Consider the following 13,836-nt stretch of genomic DNA (forward strand, 5'->3'; position numbering starts at 1 on the left):
TGAGTTTCCTTTTCGTGAACTTGTTTGAGGAGCGCTGCGCCTCACGATAATGAACCAAACTCAGCAGCAGTCGCACAGTTTTTTCTTTCTTTTTGTTAATCTGTTAATTATTTAAGTCAAATATATTTCGCAAATGTATTCCTTTTATATAGACTGGGCCAACTTCTTCTTCTTCTTCTTCTTCTTCTTCTTCTTCGACTTCTTCGACTTCTTCTTCGAATTCGAACCGCAGCCCATAGAATTTGGAGTCTCTAACTCAATCCCTCTAGCGCCACCATCAGTCCAAAATTTGACTCATGTTTATGCTAATAACTTTTGAACCATAAGGGCTAGAAACAAAATTCTTTTTTCCCTCTGATTCATTGACTCAAGACGATTCGATTGCACCCTATGACGTCATTTTCCGTCATAAAAATTTTCCCGCCATTTTTAATATTCCAAAAAACCTACTTTTACGAACTCGTCCTAGACGGTTCATCCGATTTGCACGAAAATTGAACCAGATCATCTTCAGACCATGCTGACAAAAAATCTTGCAAATCAAGTTGATTCGTCAAATCATTTGCGATAAAAGCGCAAACAAATTTTACGTAGCGGTATTTGAAATTTTATTTGAAAACTAAACAAGATATTTTCACCAAAATTGACACACACATGTATGGGCTCACTCCAAGGACACATAAAAAAAATGATAGGATTGTGCCACTTGGTGGCGCTATAATAGAACAAAACATGAAATTCCCATTGACTACAATGCAGTTTTATGATATAAAATGCTATGCTTCACAAATGAATTGGTGTATCATTACGAAACTTGAAATTGGCCATCAGCACCATGCCTTTAAGCTGCTTAAACGGTTTCAAAACAGCACCGCCATGTGGTCCATACTTATAATGAAAAGGCCTCTTGAGGCTAAATCTCTGATATTACATATTGACACTATATTGACACCCTGCTTTGATATATTGACACCAATCTTTGCATGTGTCATTGTTCCCTTATTCTGACCACACCACATCAATTTCGTAACTGTGCCACCTATTGGTTGAAAGTGATAAATCATTAAATCATTATTATTGACTGTATTTATCATTTTACAGCTATTTTGCCTAAAATCACCTTAATAGGTCTTTAATTGCTCATTGCTGCCGTTGATCTGACATTGCCAGCATTTTTGGCATGTCTTGTCTTCTTCTTTGCGCTTGGCCCCGGTATTGCTGCTTGCAGCTATATTTATTATTATTATTATTATTATTATTATTATTACATGTACACATGTTGTTTGTCGTTTTGTGTTATAATTTAAAAAATGTGTAAGTTATAAATATGACCGACAGACAGTCTACAGAGTAAGTAGACACACAAGACGAGGCTGACACATTTACTCACACATTCACAGCCAGCGTTATCATTTCCCTTTCAGTCTGTCCCATCAGCACAGCAGTAAATTAGCCATGCTCGTTTCTCTCCCTGAACTCATTTTACACTCAAAGAGCGTCACTGCCAGGGGTCATTCTCCTCACAAACAGTAGATGGCACTGAATTATTGATGTTATTTAAACTTTTGTAAAATGCATGCATTTCAGTTCAGCAGGCCTTTTAGTAGGGCGTTAGTCAGAGAGGCTTGTTTGCATGTAAAGGGTTTATCAGCTCTGCTGCCAGGAACATAAAATAGGAACTGGGCGAGATGCTCGACTTTTGCTGTGTTTTTTTTTTTCTTTCTCTGTGTTGTGAGGCAGCCAGAGTTTACCCCGTGTTATCTCTGCCAGTGGTGCGGCTTGTTTGTTGCCAGTGCTTTTCTCTGGGCATCTGTCCATTTCTCGTCAGTCAGGAGATGTTTTTTTTAGCTCGGTTATTGTTCCTCACCCGACACCCTAATAGAGATATCGTCAGTGTGTGAAACAAACATCAAATCGTCTGATAACGTTGTAACAACAGGCTTGGCAGACTTTCTTGTCAGTGGAGAATGTTCTGGAGTAGCTGAGGTTTAGCAATAAAAATATGCCTTGTTGCCAAGCAACAACACTGACAATAGGAAACAAAGCTAGAATATGTCAATTTCACTGCTCCCTTAACAGTGAACGTCACTTGGCGTTTGGGAAATGGCAAACTATTGTTGCTCGTTGTCTTTAGACACACTGTCACTCAATTACACCTCTGGTTTGCTTTGCAAACACTGGCCAAGAATGTTTTATATTGCACTGTGAACCTTTTGACAATTTCAAATAGTGTTTGGATTTAGTTTTTTCATCTCTAATGTTATTCTTTCATACCCCTGCTAGTGGAGAACGTTTATTATTATCATATCAGCGAGTCATCCTCCATCTGACAGACATGAAGCCGTTCATCGTCTTTCTGCAGACACTTTCCTTAACCACTAGGGTGCAGTCTTACGCAGTGGAAATGAGGTTCACTATTAAGGGAGCACTGAAATGGACTGAACCTTTTTTTTTTTTAAGGTGCAGTGTCAGCTTCAGTTTCAGGAAATATAATTTTGTAATTTGCTCTCTGATACCAGAGGAGCATAATCAAATATCACCTTTGAATAATTGTGGAAATTCCTTCATTACATAAGCAGCGATTGAGGCAATGAGCCGTTTCACACTAATTCTTTTGAAAAAATAAATAAATAAATAAATAACGCGGCTGTATTTTCCAGCTTGCTGTGAGCATGTCAACGCTGAGCTGAACTGTGTGCCATTTCATCATTAGCAAACTCCTCAGGCCTGTCGAACAGAAGATGCTTTCATTTGGTGACATGAGATGATGACTCAGCACAGAGTGTGCGTGTTTGCGCTTATACTTTGTATTTATTCATGTTTCACTGTACAGGCATATGGATTAGAAGATGAGTAATCCATATAAACCTCTGATTATTGTATAAATTACCATATTTCAAGGACATAGCAATCAACATTTCTCCAAACCGCACCCATGCTGAGTATCAGAGTCGTGCTAACAAACTCCTGTCACGGTGATGGAGATAAACATTTATGCAGCACCATTTTGGAAGTAGTTCAACACTAACTTTAGCTGACGGGGATATAACCTGAGCACGGGTTTGAAGGGTACCACTTGTCAGGACATTCAGACCTACAGTCAGCATTTCTCATCACTGTTCACCTGCACCATCCATCTCTTGGTTATTTTTTTGTTTTTTACTTATTTTTGGATTGATTGAGTCACAGCCTTTCAGTTTTCTGTGATTCAGTCAAAAAAAAAAAACATCAAAGGAAAGGTTCGGGATGTGTGTGTTTTGTGAGCGCACTAGCACAATTTGCTGCCTTGTGTGAAGAGAATCACCTGAGGAAAAGCACTCAGAACCTTCCAAAACCTGCCGCCTTGCTGTCCACTTGAGTTTCGACACCAACGCTAGTGTATACGTACAGCTGAACGCGTAGCCTTTCAAAGTACACTTCCTTTGATAGTGTGCACGAACACAGGGAGCCGATGCATGCACATTAGCAAGAGTCATCCTTGTCCAGCGTTTGAGCTATTTCTCTCCAGAAGTTATGAACGATAAATATTGAGTTGTGGGTATTTCTTAACCCTCTCACTTAAGCACTTACCGTCTACGGTTGTTGTGGTCTAGAGTAGTTTGTAAATCTAATAGCAATTTTTATTTTTTTTATTTTTTAAATTGCAATTTGCGTTTTTAAAATGTTTTTTTTTTTTACCAAATTGGAAAAAATAAATAAGTAAAATATAAATATATATATATATTAGGGATGTCACGATACCAAAATTCCAGTAGTCGGTACCAATACCATAAAAATGTTATGGTACTCAGTACCAATTTCGGTACCACAGCAAAAAATGTATTTAACTATTTAGATTTTTTTTTAATTATTCAATAAGTTTATTATTTATGATGATAATCATTATAAGTAAATAATACATAAACATTAAAGGCTGTATGCTGTTTAAAAGTAAACACTATGTATAAAAAAGATCAAGTGAAAAATAAGTAACCATCTAGGCATAATTATTATTATTAGTAGAGACGTAATATTATTACATAGAGACGTAGCTAAATCTTCTGTACAACAGTAGCCTAATATATTCTGTCAATTTCTTCACGATAAACCAAACTTTTATTTTGACGGGTTGCCGTGCAGACCTTTTGAGTGTCTGTGTTCATGATATGACAGTTTTCTCAGATGAAACGGTAAATTCTCATGAAGAGACGGTTTATGCATTTGTGTCCTCATATAGTGACACACAGCAGAGACTACAAAGACAGCGAGCGAGTATCACGCGTATGTGTGTGCGCGTTCGCCCTCGAATCTGTGCCCCGTCATTCACACAGAGACGCAGAACATGCAGGAGTAATATTTAAATAGTATTTTGCAGTTTAATATTCACAGACACTAGTATATATTCGGCTTAAACACGGAAGTGACTGAATGCAGCCACAGGTACCGAATATACTTAGCATACATATATATATATATATATATATATATATACACACACACACACACACACACACACACACACACACACACACACACAGCAGAAAAACACATGTTTACAGTCTGGGACAAATTGTGGTTTTGGTCTATATGGCTAATTTTGCCCTTCATGACAACTGTGAGGGGGTGAATTTTTTATAACTCATTCATTTACATTATATAAAGCCTTAAAGTTCTGCATAATTAAGGGCGTGGCCACTTCGAGTGACAGGTGTATAGCCGTTTATCTGCTGTCTGTTAGTCATCGGCTCATCGCATCACTTCAGCTCCGCTCACGTCCCGCCTTTTTGCCCATTTTCTATTATCCGGGAGTGACGCCCTGACAAGATGGCGACGACCAGCTCGACCCTACTTTATGCTTCAAAACTGCTCATCAGAATCCTATGGGTGACGTCACGGACACTACGTCCATATTTTTTTACAGTCTATGATCCCTACTCATTGGTTCTTGCGTGTCAGGCAAGCATACTTGAGCTTCTGTTTACCAAATTTGAGTGCTCTATGTAAATTTGCTGTTTAATGTTGCGAATAAATGCTTAAATAAAACCTGTTCATCATATAAAGCGATCAGGTCTTTTCAGAAGACTTGGATTAAACTGCTGGTTTCATATGGATTTATTTTACATTGTCTTTATGAACGTTTTCACGCGTCAGAGTTTTATGTGAAGATACTTTCCATGGAGGTACAGAAATATCTCACATTTAGTTTAAAATATCGTCATGTGTATTCCGAAGATCTTTCCGTCATGTGTATTCTGAAAGTCTTATGGTTTTGGAATGACATAAGGGTGAGTAATTGTAACAGAATTTTCATTTTTGGGTGAGCTAACCCTTTAATATGCTTTCTAGGTAGGTAGCTCGCTAGCGCTTTTGCCTCCCGCTCTGATAGTAAAAGACTCAGTTGATGTATGGAGCTGCATGATGAGGCACAACATCACCCAGCGGTGTTGTTTATCTATGATCCCATTATGAATTGAGAGCCCTATGCTTTCCAGTTGTCTGGAGCTGTACATTTATATGTGTCTAAAGATGGAAAACAACCCTGCTGCCTAAACCCTTTCAGCTTTTCTTGATGAGAAGAGAGGCTCTCAAAATGGATGTCCCAACCATGGACACCCCCGCCCACATATTAATGAGCATGGTGAAATGGGCAAGCACATTATCTCTAAAGCCCGCAGAGAGCCAATGGGCTGAGGAAAAACAAAAGAGTCACAGTTACTGCTCACTAGCCAAGCAATGTCAAGGAAGACGCATTTGTTTTGGCTGTCTTCCGTGTTTGTTCCAGCTCGGTGGCTGCCACAACACATTGTTGGATAAAACAGAAGGGCACAAGAAGTCCACTACTCAGGCAGTTGGCTGTGTAATACGTTTAAAAATGGCGTTAGTCCGTGCTGCAGCAAGCTTTGAGCTGTTTGGCCGGAGGGGGCTGATGTGACATACTGATGAACATTTTCATCTAATGTGCAACTTGCCCTGGCATATCCTGGCATATCCATATATCATTCAATGATTCAGTTTAACTTGCACGCGACTGCAGGATTTTTCCAGAAAATAAGTCAAATTGCATTGTTTCCAAGTTCTTGCAAGTCCTTATTTACTTTGTTAGCACACAGTTTAATCACTTAAAAAACAGATTTGTTTCATGCTACTAACAGAAACGATAGTTTTAGTCACTGGCTTGATTAACTGATGCATTACGCTCAGGGCATCGAGACAGCGATCATTAAAAAATCTAGAAAGAAAGTCTGAGTGAACTTGAATGATTAGCTACACATCAGAAATCACTGATCACAGATCAGGCATTAATGAACACTGTTATTCACTGTTTGTCGCGGTGCTGTCGAATCCATATCCTAAAGTCTGTTTGTAAAGCCTGTGCTGACATAAACTGAATCCATTTTCTCTGAGAGCTCTGGGCGGGCGAAACAGAGGAAAGGGGAGGTAACCTTTCCTGGTATGACGTCATATCAGGGAAATTCCAGATCGGCTCGTCTGAGCTCTCATTTTCTCAAAGGCAGAGAAAGACAGCCAGAACTCGGTTTACACCCATCAAAATTTCTAGCCACTTGTGGACCATATACAGGCTAGGGGAGCTCATATTAATGTTAAAAAACCTCATAAAATGAAATTTTCATGCCATGGGACCTTTCAAACCAAAGATGTTAATCAGTGATTGTATATCAAGAACAGGCACATATTTGGGTTCATTTCGTTTTGTGTTTTCAATGGAACGAATAAAGTCTTCGCAACAGCGCTTGAAAACAGCGCCACGAGCACTCTGCATGATTTCAAAAATGCATTCCAGCGACAGATCGCCTCTTCTGTATCTCTACTAATCAACTAGAGATGCTTAGTTTGTATTTAAATGAAAACTGACTCGTAACTTGCGGCGTAGAGGATACGGCGTAGGTCCGACGCAGAAGTATAAATCAACCTTAAGCCTAAAATAATTTAATACTGGCGTGTGGAAATGCGTTATACGAATAAACTTGAGCTCACCTACCTCTCTCATTCGGCACAAATCAAAATGTGTGCACTTAAAGTTGCACAAAGGTGCTGCATGCATGTAATTTTTTTTTGTGGGGGGCTATACTGAAAATGCCTTATTTTTGCAGAGATTTAGGAAACGTGTGTTCAAATGGGGGATGCATGATATATCGGCCACCATATTGGCATCGGCCGATATATGTTCATTTTTAATGTTATCGTTGTCGCCCTGAATCAGCTGTTTTGAATTGCTTGAAATATGATTGGAATCACTTCTAAAAAAGTGCAACATATAGGTCTGTCATATAAGCTACATAAAATTATGAGAACATTATTATTGTGTGCTTTGGATGGTGAGACTTTTGTTTTTGTAGTCAGGCTCTCAAAAATTATATAAAAATATGAATTTAGATTTATCGGCCAATATATCAGTTATTGGCTTTCAAATGTAAATAATTATTGGTTATCGTATCGGCCAAAATTTTCATATCGGTGCATCCCTGGTTCAAATAAAGTAGTTGCGTTTACTCCCGGTCCCGGACACCATTATTAAACAGCGTTGTGTTATCCATTGGGAATTGTTTCAATTCGACACACACCTCTCTGTTACAAACCACAAATCACCTGATGATTAAACTAGTTTTAGATCGGATGAAACGGCCTCAACATTCCCAACAAGACTGGTGAGGAAAGCAGGAGGAACTCTGTGCCATGAACAAAATTAGAAGACTTTTAAAAGCCCAAATCGCCACCCTTACAATCATTTACCATTAATGTACTGTAGTAATTTACCATGGTTTGAGCAGAAATGTGAAATATTTATATTGAATACTGTTACATTCATTTATATTGCATTAGATTGATAAGGTGGGTAGGGGAATATGTAATGCATTTTTTCTTTGTGAAGATGTATAGTTTTTACCTGTTATGGTGTTTTTTTATATTTTTAACATATGACAGTGGTAGTAGGTTTTCATGCATGGTTTTACCTGTGGTTATCAAGTCTCACTGTCATTTAAGCCTATACTATTTATAAATAAAATAATTCTTACTAATAGCTATGATCTTGTATAATCAAGTTTTTATTTATTATGGTCTTAGACTCACCTAAAGGATTATTAGGAACATCATACTGTGTTTGACCCCCTTTCGTCTTCATGTGGCATTGATTCAACAAGGTGCTGAAAGCATTCTTTAGAAATGTTGGCCCATATTGATAGGATAGCATCTTGCAGTTGATGGAGATTTGTGGGATGCACATCCAGGGCACGAAGCTCCCGTTCCACCACATCCCAAAGATGCTGTATTGGGTTGAGATCTGGTGACTGTGGGGGCCATTTTAGTCCAGTGAACTCATTGTCATATTCAAGAAACCAATTTGAAATTACTCGAGCTTTGTGACATGTTGCATTATCCTGCTGGAAGTAGCCATCAGAGGATGGGTACATGGTGGTCATAAAGGGATGGACATGGTCAGAAACAATGCTCCGGTAGGCCGTGGCATTTAAACGATGCCCAATTGGCACTAAGGGGCCTAAAGTGTGCCAAAAAAACATCCCCCACACCATTACACCACCACCACCAGCCTGCACAGTGGTAACAAGGCATGATGGATCCATGTTCTCATTCTGTTTACGCCAAATTCTGACTCAACCATCTGAATGTCTCAACAGAAATCGAGACTCATCAGACCAGGCAACATTTTTCCAGTCTTCAACTGTCCAATTTTGGTGAGCTTGTGCAAATTGTAGCTTATTTTTCCTATTTGTAGTGGAGATAAGTGGTACCCGGTGGGGTCTTCTGCTGTTGTAGCCCATCCGCCTCAAGGTTGTGCGTGTTGTGGCTTCACAAATGCTTTGATGCATACCTCGGTTGTAACGAGTGGTTATTTCAGTCAAAGTTGCTCTTCGATCAGCTTGAATCAGTCGGCCCATTCTCCTCTGACCTCTAGCATCAACAAGGCATTTTCGCCCACAGGACTGCCGCATACTGGATGTTTTTCCCTTTTCACACCGTTCTTTATAAACCCTAGAAATGGTTGTGCGTGAAAATCCCAGTAACTGAGCAGATTGTGAAATACTCAGACCGGCCCGTCTGGCACCAACAACCATGCCACGCTCAGAATTGCTTAAATCACCTTTCTTTCCCATTCTGACATTCAGTTTGGAGTTCAGGAGATTGTCTTGACCAGGACCACACCCCTAAATGCATTAAAGCAACTGCCATGTGATTGGTTGATTAGATAATTGCATTAATGAGAAATTGAACAGGTGTTCCTAATAATCCTTTAGGGGAGTGTATATCTGCATACTATTGGGTGCCACATTTCCAAGTAAATACAATGCTTTTTAAGGTTTACTTTAGCATATTTATTGAAACTGTTATGCCTAACCACCAACCGGCCACCTCAACTTTTGAATTTAATAATCCGGCCCTTGAATTAAGCTATTTGAATAGCCCCGTAGCTTTTCCAATAAAAGGCTTTTATCTTCAAAGTTAGAGGTGTAGCATGACAAAACGCTTTTTATGTCATATTGTGTAGCCCATGAGAAATCTGAGATAATCAAACGCTCTCATCTAGAAAACCCTCTTTGTTCCAGGTAGCATTGGGAAGTCCCCGTCATTTAGGGAATTTGCTTTTATTTACATAATTTGTTACGTATTAACTGCTACCCACCTACCCATATATTGCCAAAAGTATTGGGACACCCCTCCAAATCATTGGATTCAGGTGTTCCAATCACTTCCATGGCCACAGGTGTATAAAATCAAGCTCTAGGCATGCAGACGCTTCTACAAACATTTGTGAAAAATTGGGTCGCTCTCAGGAGCTCAGTGAACTCAAACTTGGTACTGTGATAGGTTGCTGTCTGTGCAATATGTCCATTCGTGACATTTCCTCAATACTAAATATTCCACGGTCAACTGTTAGTGGTGTTATAACAAAGTGGAAGCATTTGGGAACAACAGCAACTCAGCCACGAAGTTGTAGGCCACGTAAAATTACAGAGCGGGGTCAGCGCATGCTGAGGGTCACAGTGCGCAGAAGTCACCAACTTTCTGCAGAGTCAATAGCTACAGACCTCCAAACTTCATGTGGCCTTCAGATTAGCTCAAGAACAGTGTGTAGAGCTTCATGGAATGGGTTTCCATGGCCGAGCAGCTCATCCAAGCCTTACATCACCAAGTGCAATGCAAAGCATCAGATGCAGTGGTGTAAAGCACACCGTCACTGGACTCTAGAGCAGTGGAGATGTGTTCTCTGGAGTGACCAATCACGCTTCTCTGTCTGGCAATCTGATGGACGAGTCGGGATTTGGGGGTTTCCAGGAGAACGGTACTTGCCTGACTGCATTGTGCCAAGTGTAAAGTTAGTTGGAGGAGGGATTATGGTGTGGGGTTGTTTTCCAGGGGTTGGGCTTGGCCCCTTAGTTCCAGTAAAATTAACTCTTAATGCTTCAGCACACCAAGACATTTTGGACAATTTCCTGCTCCAAACTTTGTGGGAACAGTTTGGGGACGACCCCTTCCTGTCCCATCATGACTGCGCACCAGTGCACAAAGCGTAGGTCCATAAAGACATGGAGGAGCGAGTTTGGTGTGGAGGAAGTTGACTGGCCTGCAAAGTGTCCTGACCTCAACCCGATGGAACACCTTTGGGATGAATTAGAGCAGAGACTGCGATCCAGGCCTTCTCGTCCAACATCAGTGTCTGACCTCACAAATGTGCTTCTAGAAAAATGGTTAAAAATTCCCATAAACACACTCCTAAACCTTGTGGAAAGCCTTCCCAGAAGAGTTGAAGCTGTTAGAGCTGCAAAGGGTGGGCCAACTCCATATTAAACCCAACGAATTTAGAGTGGGATGTCATTTATGTTCATGGCAGGCGTCCCAAAACTTTTGCAATATAGAATATATGTATCCCCCCCCCCCCTTATTTTTTCACTCTAGTTATATATTTATTGCTTTTCTGTTTTATTTAGTGTGGATTTATGTGTTTAAGTTTAAGGCAGCCGTCCTAATTGAGATCCTGATTAAGATCGTCATGAAAATACAATCAGTTGTATAATTAAAAAGATGTTTCTCCTTAAATAGCTTCAGTCTAGTTAGACACTTTATGTAAGTAGCTGGTAGTGAATCGAACTGCTTTTTTAAAAAGAGTTGCTTGACTGCAGCTTAAATACTTATCATTGAGTAGTTTGTTAGCTGTGAAACAAAGCAGTTTTCCTAAAGATGGCTCTTGGTATTTGTGGTATATACAAACGGGTGACAAATGCAAGGAAAATCCATCCTGCAAATCAATACAAAGTTGTTTTGAGACATTGCATTCATTCTTTGATTCTATGATGCTCCTCTGGTGGCCTGACACCTTTCTAAGATGCATTATGTTGGTTTTGTCCATTCATTTGTCACTATTTCATTTAGGATATTGTATGCTTTTACAATTTTTTTTTCCAAACCTTTTAAAGAGTGTGTTACTTGTCTTTACCCCTTTAGAATGATAAGGGCCAGTGTCCGGCTGATGTTGTTCCAGAGCCTCTAGATATGCCTCTGGAAATCGCTGATGCCGCAGTCCAGGTTAAAGAGCTGCGTGCACTGCTGCAGGAGGTCCTCCCCAGGCCCGACTCTCCTCTCCCTCTCCTGCCTGCCAGACCTCCAGGTCTCCTGTCGGACAAAGCTTGTGCCCAGCTTTCAAGTATGGGCCTTCACCTTGGAGACAAAGTTGTCATCGCTGGTCAAAAGGTACTGCTTAAGTTCGTCATGTATTTGACTGTGTAATAAGCACAGCAGTGTTTCTTGCACTGCTGTTCAGGAGCAAACATATTTATTTATATTTTTATGGCACATACAGTGACCTCAAAAAGTATTTGGACCCTTCTGGTCATTAGTTCACTTTAAAATGAAAATTACTTCATGATTTACTCACCCTCAAGCCATTGTTATATTAATAAATATATTAAATTATGTGTTATATTAATAAATATCCTGATGATCTATCTATGTAGAAAATATGTATTATATAAACCCAATATATATAGACCTAAACCCTATTAGGGATGCAACAATACAGTTAGTCCACGGTTCAATACATACAGTACCTCGGTTTTTAACCACGGTTTTCGGTTCGGTTCTGATGACTTGTCACATCAGTTTTTTTCTATTCTATTCTTAAGCGACAGGAACAGCAAGAGGTTAAGGAGAAAAAAGACTATTTCTTTATTGCAATACTCTTTCTTTATTTTACTTAAAAGAATTGAAAAACCTTACTTAAACTTAGAACTTTACTTTAAATAGAAAAGCCTTGTAAACATTCCTAGTGTATTGTATAATATAAATAAATATATATACAGATTTACACTGGCAGCTCAGAGCAGTACAGCAGCATTTAAGTATGAAATTGAATGAATAAATGTAAAAATAAAACACTACATAGACTTCCCTATAAAATATACATTGATTCTTATTAAAGCTACTGTATTAAAGCCTTTCAGTCAAGAGCAGTGAGTGATTTTCTCTTTGTCTTTTGCTGTTGTATTAACATTAAAGGGATATTTCACTCAAAAATAAAAATTCTGTCATCGAGAAATTAATACAGGTTTAGAACAATTTTAGAGTGTGTCAATATTGACATAATTTTAGAAGTGAACTGTCCCTTTAAGGACAGCGTGTTCACTATAGGCTGCGCTGCTGTCAATTTAAGACCTGCGTGCATCTAATATACAGACACACCGATTTTAGTAAGTAATTTTAGCAGTAAGACTACTTAGTCCAGTAATCACGTGTTTGACAGGCGTTAAGTCTGCGCGCTCGGAAAAACGCATGTTAAAACAGTGCATAAGCACGTGAATGACCGGCAAGGCTTTAAAACGCATGCAAAGAATGAACTTTGGTGATTGTGAATAACTATAGTGTTGCGTGAGTATAACTCTACCACTAACGTGTTATGTGAATGTATGTCGCGTTGTTCAGTATTGGGATGGAGGCAAATGATAGAATTTGTAGAAAAAAATCATTATTTAAATGCAATTCACAAGCGCGTATTGAACCGTGAATGCCGTACCGAAAGGTTCAATATTATATTGAGAATTGTGGCATCCCTAAACCCTATATATATATTTAAATTTTATATAATATATTAACTTTTTTTGTGGCTGAGGTGTATATATATACACACACACACCTTACGTATTCCCTACGTTGTGGAGACAAAATGTTTCCCCCTAAGGAAAACAAGCGTATAAATCATACTAAATTATGTTTTTTGAAAATGTAAAAATGTTTTCTCTGATGGTTGTGTTAGGGGACAGAATAAACATTTTTTCCAGTATAAAAAGCATTATGTCTATGGAAAGTCTGCATAAAACATGGAAACCCAACGTGTGTGTTTGTGTGTTCTTGAATATATGGTTTATGAGGACACAAATGTGCATAATGAATGACATGGGTATTACAACGTAAACATGGTTTATGAGGTCACTTCCTGTGTCCTTGTAAACCAAGCATCTTTCTTTGAAATTCAAAAACTGCCAAAGGTTTTCTGTGAATGGTAGGTTTAGGGGTAGGGTAGTGTATTATAGTTTGTACTGTATACAAACCATTACGCCTATGGAGAGTCCATGTAAACCACATATATACAGTGAGGAAAATAAGTATTTGAACCCCCTGCTATTTTGCAAGTTCTCCCACTTAGAAATAATGGAGGGGTCTGAAATTGTCATCGTAGGTGCATGTCCACTGTGAGAGACATAATCTATAAAAAAAAAAATCCAAAAATCACAATGTATGATTTTTTAACTATTTATTTGTATGATACAGCTGCAAATAAGTATTTGAACACCTGTCTATCAGCTAGAATTCTGACCCTCAAAGACC

General features: G+C 39.0%; 1 protein-coding gene across 1 annotated transcript in view; it reads left to right on the forward strand.

Moving 5' to 3' along the window:
* Window positions 1–13,836, forward strand: part of LOC307136653 (CAP-Gly domain-containing linker protein 4) — a 109,167-nt gene that overhangs the window by 36,180 nt on the left and 59,151 nt on the right. The window contains exon 7 of the mRNA XM_079833879.1: window positions 11,461–11,706. Coding sequence (XP_079690005.1) covers window positions 11,461–11,706 — 246 coding nt within the window. The remainder of the gene's footprint in view (window positions 1–11,460; window positions 11,707–13,836) is intronic.

This window comes from Gobio gobio (genome assembly GCF_949357685.1).
Source record: "Gobio gobio genome assembly, chromosome: 13".
NCBI lineage: Eukaryota > Metazoa > Chordata > Actinopteri > Cypriniformes > Gobionidae > Gobio > Gobio gobio.